General features: G+C 44.5%; 1 protein-coding gene and 1 pseudogene across 1 annotated transcript; both read right to left on the reverse strand.

Annotated features, from left to right (window-relative positions):
• Positions 1-561: 561 nt before the first annotated feature.
• LOC147418752 (eukaryotic peptide chain release factor subunit 1-2 pseudogene) lies at positions 562-1,956 on the reverse strand (annotated as a pseudogene).
• LOC147418753 (uncharacterized) lies at positions 884-6,579 on the reverse strand. The gene is made up of 5 exons (XM_086505400.1): positions 4,734-6,579; positions 4,382-4,653; positions 4,043-4,259; positions 3,731-3,927; positions 884-3,658 (listed from the first exon to the last, which is right to left on the reverse strand). The coding sequence occupies exons 1-5, from the start codon at positions 6,366-6,368 to the stop codon at positions 3,397-3,399; spliced, it is 2,583 nt and encodes an 860-aa protein (XP_086361526.1). The 5' UTR covers positions 6,369-6,579; the 3' UTR covers positions 884-3,396.
• Positions 6,580-7,663: the final 1,084 nt, after the last annotated feature.

Raw genomic sequence — 7,663 nt, forward strand, 5'->3', positions numbered from 1 at the left:
TGTGCACAACAACCTCCACTGGTACCGTTAGTGAGATATGTCATCCAGGACCTTGAGAGGAAGCATGCAGATGTTTAATTCAGTGACAGCCTTGTTACCTGCATGCCATAAAGCCTGCTGAGTGCTGCTACTGTTGGCTCGAAGGACATGCAAACTTAAAGACTCTCCTAGCTTCCAGTTCGGGCTGACATTTCAGGACTGTGCTTGCAACGGGGCTCTACTATAGTAGCCCGGAAGAGTTTCTCCTATTAGAGCAGGTGCAATGCGTGTGGTGTGTGGTGTGTGGGTATGTAGCCCCCATCTACTTTCTCAATCAAACCCTTCCATGTGCCTTAATGCTGATGAATCCTACAGCTCCATATTGCCCTCGGTTTCTGTCCATCATTGCCCTAGACACCCACTCCGTTTTTCCATCAATAGCGACCAATAGTCACAGATCATAATAACCGCACCCAACAACTGAGAGCAAGAGTTAATCATGGACTTCCAGAATTGACCAAAAGCATGAAGGTGAGGAGAAGGAAAACGTCTGCCTGGCACGTCCAACAAGCACTCAATATGTTCCTCACAACACAAGTCTTCTTCGTTAAACATTGAAGTGAAGCAGCTGCCTCACAAGCTAGCTGCCCCATCCTCCTCAGCTTGTTTGATGGATTGCTAGCACTCCTATGCAGAAAGACCACTCAGCTATGGTGGGGGTTGCCACAGCAAGTGCAAAAGGGCACTATCTACATTCGTCATTACTATCTACGACTCCAGACACTCTGGCGCCCTCTCAGAACACAGGAGGGGATCTTTGCACTTGAGCTTTCATCAAAACAAAAACAAACACACGCTGCATCTTCCAAATCACAAAGTTAGCAATAGACCCTGCATTTCGAAAAGTAAGTTACTGGGATTTCTTGTAATCACAATCATGTAAAGATAGCTACCTGCAGGCTGTAGGCACAAAGGTAGTAACCATGCATAAACACAATACCAAAACAACATAAAGCACAACATGTCCCCATCGGGGTAGGGTCCTTAAAGCCTGCTGCTCCTTACTGAAGTGCTTGATCGAAACCTAAGAGCATTTTTGAGCACATAACAGTTCACATCAAGGTTCTCCCACACAATCAAGATTTCAACTTTCAACAGCCCCCATCTCCAAAGCTTGCAACATCTCAAACGCATACTTCCCACAATCCCAACAGATTTCATCAAAATATCTCCCAATTAGTCGCTTCCCCTGAGTAAATTTCACATTGGCAAGTATCTCTACAGAAAGCTCAATGTCTTGGTTGAATCCATTAGTGGCCCAACATTAATAACCTTCAACGATTTCACTTGCAAATGGGGATCAAACTTGTCAGACTGGCGTAGATCCACCCAGGATAAGAGCAAATACATTTGGTTGGCTAGTACCAGTATCTACTCCTTGCCATGCCTTTGGCAGATCAACAGGGAACTTTGAAACGTGGGCAGACTGCTTCCTCTACCCTGCTTTTTGGGAAGATCAACTTGTGAAGAATTTACAGGTGTACCACTCAAAGTGCCAAACAGAGCACCATTACCATCCATGATAAGAATTTGAACTCGTCATCTGATTCAAGAAGCTCATTCACAGCCTTTGTACGGAACTTTTTGTTGCAGAGGTAAAGAGAGGCATTGATGAGATTGAAAGGCTCGAGATCAAAGGTTATTTCTTCTCCTTGCCTCCTTCAGTGACAATGGTGCCTGTGTAAAGCACAAGGCTGTTGCAGGCACCTTATTATAGAGCTTGAAGTGCTGCTGTGCAGACATGATGGCTCCCAACACCAATTTCCAATTCACGCAGTCCTTGATGTTGGAAGTGGCACAAAATTCATCCTCAAGCATTTTTGCAACTTGGGCAGCCGGATCATGGGGCGACATAATCAGAGAAAGCATGCTTGTCCCATTCCGGCAGTGCACCTCCAAACCCTTGATTGACAGCAGTCAATCTGCAAAGCAGGAGATGATGAAGGCTAAAATAAAATGCTTTATGTCTCTTGCCCTGTCCCAAAACGTACTAAGCACATAAGCATCCGCTCGCTGTAGTATAATCAGAGCACCATCTGCAGTCACCACCACTTCACAAAGTGCATGTTGCAAACACTACACCAAACCATCCCTTTGCCACAGAACCATCGCTCTGCATTCTTTCTTCCTTTAGAGCCTGGTTTTAGCAAGCCAAAAACATATAAGCCCAAACCCCCCCATCCCCCCGCAAAAAACAAGACATCGGCTGCCTATGAATAAAGGGAGGTGAAGGAATAAGTATAGCATATTCGCAAAACTCCTCACCAGCGGCATAAATCAAAGAGTTCAAGTGAAGCATTACATTCCTCTCACACTCCTTGAGCATGGATTGTGCTCTTGAGGCATCACCCGACATGACAGATAGCTTGAGCATAGGACTCTTCAGCCAGCAGAAAGATTAAAACACACTTACAGAAAAGCATAACAGGATTTCCCTGTAAGCCTTGTTGTGTCACATGCATTGCACTCACACCTTGTGCTTTCTCACACAGCGCAGCTCTTTCATGTTTGAAGCTACGTCACTTTGCCAAAATTGATAGAGATGAGAAAACACATCCTTTTTGCTGAGCTATGCAGCTGCTGCTGTGCAAAACTGAAAGTTACTTGTTTTCTATTTCAACTTGGAAGCTATCTCATCATAAAACTTAAGCATTCAATCTGCCTGAACATCTAGAGAACGTTGAACAATGAAACAACGTGCCAGGAGGGTAGTAGCATTAAAGTCAGAATTGTGAAGCATCCCAGGGAATTGCCCTTAGCATTGACCTGGAAAACTCCCACATTTTCCTTCACTCCAATCTTGATTTGTCAAAAGTTTCTTCTGCAATAAAACTGAAGATGTTTAAGATTTGACCATGCCTGCCCACACAATTTTGATTACACTTGTCTCTATCTCAAAAACTAGGACTGCTTCAAATTGAACTCTTGCTAAGGTTCCACGCAGGCTCTACTTTGGCTCAATCAATGGAAACTCAGCCAATAAACGCAGACATTGCTCTCAGAAATCTTTTTCACTGGTAAACCTTTCTAGGTGAATCTCAATTCATCACTGCAGAACCCTTGTCCATCTTCCTTTCTCCTGCAGTTGCTAACACTCCATAGGGACCTGTGACCACTGACATCACCAATGCTCATCTCACTCTCCAGCCCCATTGACCTATGTTTGGCAACATAAACAACAACAGAGCAACCTCTCTCAACAAATCAAGCAGCATCTGCAAATCTTTTCAAAAGCTTTCTGAATTCTCTCAGGACGCCAAATGTATCTGCATCCCCTTCTATGAACCTAGTTTACAAAATTACCCAATGCCTCTTTGAATTATGTTTTCTTGAAGGGTTTCAAGCAGTTTCATTCCATCAAGCTGGCAGAAGCTTCTGCTCATCACACCAAGCTCTGTTTTCTTCCACAATCTCTCTTGCATCATGGAGAACAATACATTTTAAAGTGCTGTCTTCTCGAAGCCACCCTCCAACAACAGGGCCCGTGGAAACAAGCCTGCCTTCATTGGATTTAGCTACATGGAAAGGAGCGCCAATAGATAACAGACGAGATTCTACTGCCTGTTTCACAATACTTGCACCTGATATCTTGCTGTGCCGACCCCATCCAGTCAATATACTGAAAGTTACGAGAACATCATAAGGTAACCTTCAATTAAATTGAAAATTCTGTTGCAAAATTCACCATTACCTCACAAGCTTAGGAAGCTTATAGCCTTCAAAAACTGTTGATCGCATGTCCAACAGCCATGCATGCAACATAGCTTGAGCGGCTCCAACAGACATTGAGTGGAGGTCAAGACAATATTGTTGCTGTGACATCTGCCACGCCAAAACCCATACGTGGCGCCGTCTTGCCTCCACCACCACCCTTTGAGCACCCTGCCTCTGAACAAACCAAACCAAGAGAAGAGAAACATGAAACAAAGAACATCAACCCAAAAACCTGGACAAAAAAAAAGCACACTATCAGAGTTCTGACTGATGATTATCATAATTCTACCTGACCAAAATGCCACAAGATGTCTGCAAGGGCATTGTAGAATGCTTCTGCTGTGGGCTGATCCATGCACGCAACCTCATCAAACAGCAATTGGGCAGTTCGCCAGAGTTGATTAGTCATTCCCATTAATAAGCCATGTGCAACTCCATAGACTTTGCTATCAAATTTGCACATTTCTTGAAGCAACGAAGATGCTTCTGTGAAGGATGCACAACGACTGCAAGATTTTCCCAAAAAGAAAAAAAAAAAACCAGTACTTTGAAGTTTATTAATATCAGAAAAAGGCCAGACAATTTGTTACACAAAAACATAACACACATGTGACGTTAGAACGCTTACCTGCAAGCATGAAGAATAGCTGAAAAGGTAACCACATTGGGCTTCACCCCTAGCTCCCACATCTTTTGAAACAATCCAACTGCTGTTATAATGTCCTGATGAACTCCTTCAAATTTAAGCTTTGAAGTACTTTTTTTGAAAAAAGTATCTCTCAAGCTCAGCCTAGAGAAGTTAAAATTGTCATCACTTGTTTCTTCAGTTTGTGTGACCATCTGTAAAGCAGAAGCAGCATGATGCTCAGCTTCTACATTGTAGACCCCATCTGAGTTCACCTGAAAGAGAAAGGGAATGAAGTTTGTTAGAAACCAATGTCAAGTCATGGTAATTTTTACTTTAAGACCTCAACACTCACCATTCTCTTCCTACCATATGCATCTATTAATGAGTTGAAGGTCACTACATTAGGCCGAATGCCGTCATCAATCATCTGATCAAGGAGATTTGTTGCATCCTTCAGTAGTCCACCTTTACAGAAAGCATCTATTAACGAGGTATAAAGGACGACATCAGGTTTTATCCCTGCTTCATTCAAATCTTTGATCATCTGCAACGCCTCCTTACAAAGCCCAGCCTTTAGAAAGGCATCAATCAACGGCGAATAAGTCAATAGATTTGGATCTACATCTTCTCTCTTCATTTTCTCAAGTAGCTTCAATGCATCTTGATGCTTTCCTTGCTTGCAAAAAGCATCCAAAAGAGCATTATACGTAATAGCATCCTTTTTATGTCCTGCCATTTCCATTTGAGTGCACACTGCAAGAGCATCATTGAGCTTTCCCAGCTTGGCATAGAGGTCCACCAGTGTATTGTATGCAACCCTATCCGGAAAAATGTGCACCTTCTTCATTTCATTATGAACGGCCACAGCCTCTGAGAAACAGCCAGCCTTCGCATAACCATCAAGGAGGGTACTGTATGTTACCACATTTGGCAGAACTGCATTGTTGTGCATGTTTGAAAGTAACTCAGCTGCCTCCTGCATCTTACCTGCCTTGCAAATAGCATCCAGTAATGTATTATATGTTACAAGATCAGGAACAATTCGTCTGCTCTGCATGTCTTTTAAGGTCTTTTGTGCTTCGTCCCACAAACCACCTCTGCTACATACAGCAAGTAAGGAATTGAAGGTGATTCTATCCGGTTCAATACCAGACTTCTTCATCTCTTCAAAAAACTGTAATGCAGTATTGTAATTTGCTCCACCCTTGCTGCATGCATCCAGCACCGCATTATATGTTACAAGATTTGGTCTGCACCCACATCTTTTCATGCTTTCAAAGACCATAAATGCCATGCTGCACTGCCCACTTCGGCCATAAGCGCTTACAAGGGCCGAGTAAGAATGCACATTTCGACCAAACCCAGCAGCAACAGCCTTGTCGAATGTTTTCTGTGCAAGCTCAACCTTGCCGAGGCGCCCAAGGGTGCTAATGATGGTGCTCAATAACTTACTCTTTTCACTCTGGAGGAAATCCTGTGTAACCGCCCACTCATAGGTGGCAAGGGCTTTGACACCTTCGCGGTTGTTGCCAAGCTCACGAAGGATGTAAGCGAAATCCTCTTTGGGATAAAGTTTAGAAGTCCATACATCAAGGATATCAGGTATGCTGGTGGGAGAGGACGCGGAGAGGATGGCACACACAACAAATTCTGCATTGGGACTATGCTTCCCAGAATGTACTCTGGGTCTGCCAAGATGTAGTTTTGATACCTGACGTGTAGAGCGTCGACCGCAAAACTCGTTTGCAAGAATTGCAGAAGAACTTGTTTGGTGAAAAGGTAAAGAGAGGCCACTCGCCTTGTTGCAACAGCTGCCCACTTTCACGTGTCCCCACCTCTCGGTAGTCGACTCCCAGGGTGATGTCCTCGTAGTAGATGAGAATGCATGGTGCACTGCTCGAATAGAGGATGATACTGGCACAGCAAGGCTTGTGCAGGTGCTTGCAGGCGCAGCTGCCTCTGCGGAGAGGAAAGGCTGGGTCGCCATGGCCTCTGCTGTGTGCCTCCCTCACAGACCGTATTCCATGCATAGACTCCTATTTTTGGGTGCGCGAAAAGTTGAATCTTTTCCGGGTCCACCAATTGAACCCTTCCATCCCGCGGCAATGTTGCTCAAATGTCCTAGGCCTAGTTCACAGAAGCTGCAACTACGAATTCACAGAAGCACGCTGCCGCTTACAATCCACGTCTTTGTGCCGCGCGGGAACAATCGGCTCTAAGATTAGTGGCTTTGACTTAGAATCGGAGTCCGTTGTTTCTTTTTTTGGCCTGCCCAAACGCCTTAGCTAATGAAAAATATTTAATGTTTATTTAGAATTACTTTTTATTACTCTGAAATTGTTAAGTTTTAGATTGGGTGATAGAGATAATGTCAATTAATTATGGAGATAAGGTGCAGAAAGAGAACGATGCAACATTTCTAGAGCTTCTATCTAAGGCCCCTGTCAGACACATCCGCTCGGACTTGAGTGCAGCCTTCGTGGCAGAAGATGGTTGGACAGAGAATGTGTCCGCTGCTTTGCGATCAGCACCGGGGCAGACCCCTCGCCCATCTTGACTCGCTGGCGGACGTGCACAAAAGAAGTGGCGGGAGGTGCAGTAAGGGGACTTGAATCCGATCCAACAGCCTCCAATCGTGGAGCGTCTATCACCTGGGCTACGGATATTGACTGACGCCTTGCATGGAAAATAAAAATATATTATCTGTCCGCTCTGTGTGACAAGCAAAGCGCCCAGATTTCATTTTTACAGCCCTGTCCGCTGCCCGTGTGTGACAGGGGCCTAACTTATATAATGGAGGGATGGTTTCGTTAATAACAAACATTAAAATTTAATTAAGCAATAGCGATTACGATGGCAACCACCGCGACGATGCAAAGATTCATGGAGCAGCCTGCAGAGCATGTGTGTGAGTGATCGAGGAGGAGGACCATCAAGTAAGGCTCTCTCTCTCTCTCTCTCTCTCTCTCTCTCTCTCTCTCTCTCTCTCTCTCTCTCTCTCTCTCTCTCTCTCTCTCTCTCTTTGTGTGTGCACGACGTTTGTGTGCATTGCCACTCCTCCCCACTCTCTTCATTACCTATGAGCTCTCTCCGCTAGATTTGGAGTTGGTGGAGGGTAGGACAGCGAGCACGATGGTGGTGGGAGGTGAAAGCTATAGGTTGAGGGTCAAACCACCGAGGGAAAATATCTAATCAAATTAGTCGAAGCTCCATAAACATTGATATCTAACCTCTACAAGGTCAACAAGTTGCGCCAAGATTCAATATTAATCCGAGTTCACA

This window comes from Adiantum capillus-veneris, chromosome 29 (assembly GCF_014529385.1).
Source record: "Adiantum capillus-veneris isolate H3 chromosome 29, ASM1452938v2, whole genome shotgun sequence".
NCBI classification, from domain to species: Eukaryota; Viridiplantae; Streptophyta; class Polypodiopsida; order Polypodiales; family Pteridaceae; genus Adiantum; species Adiantum capillus-veneris.

Bases quoted from the DNA above. Each gene is read 5' to 3' on its own strand.
- LOC147418753 (XM_086505400.1), bottom strand. From the start codon at position 6,368: ATGGCGACCCAGCCTTTCCTCTCCGCAGAGGCAGCTGCGCCTGCAAGC. The intron at 3,928-4,042 runs GTAGAATTATGA...TGGTTTGTTCAG, and splicing joins TCTTGTGGCATTTTGGTCAG to AGGCAGGGTGCTCAAAGGGT. The intron at 3,659-3,730 runs GTAATGGTGAAT...CGTAACTTTCAG, and splicing joins AAGCTTCCTAAGCTTGTGAG to TATATTGACTGGATGGGGTC.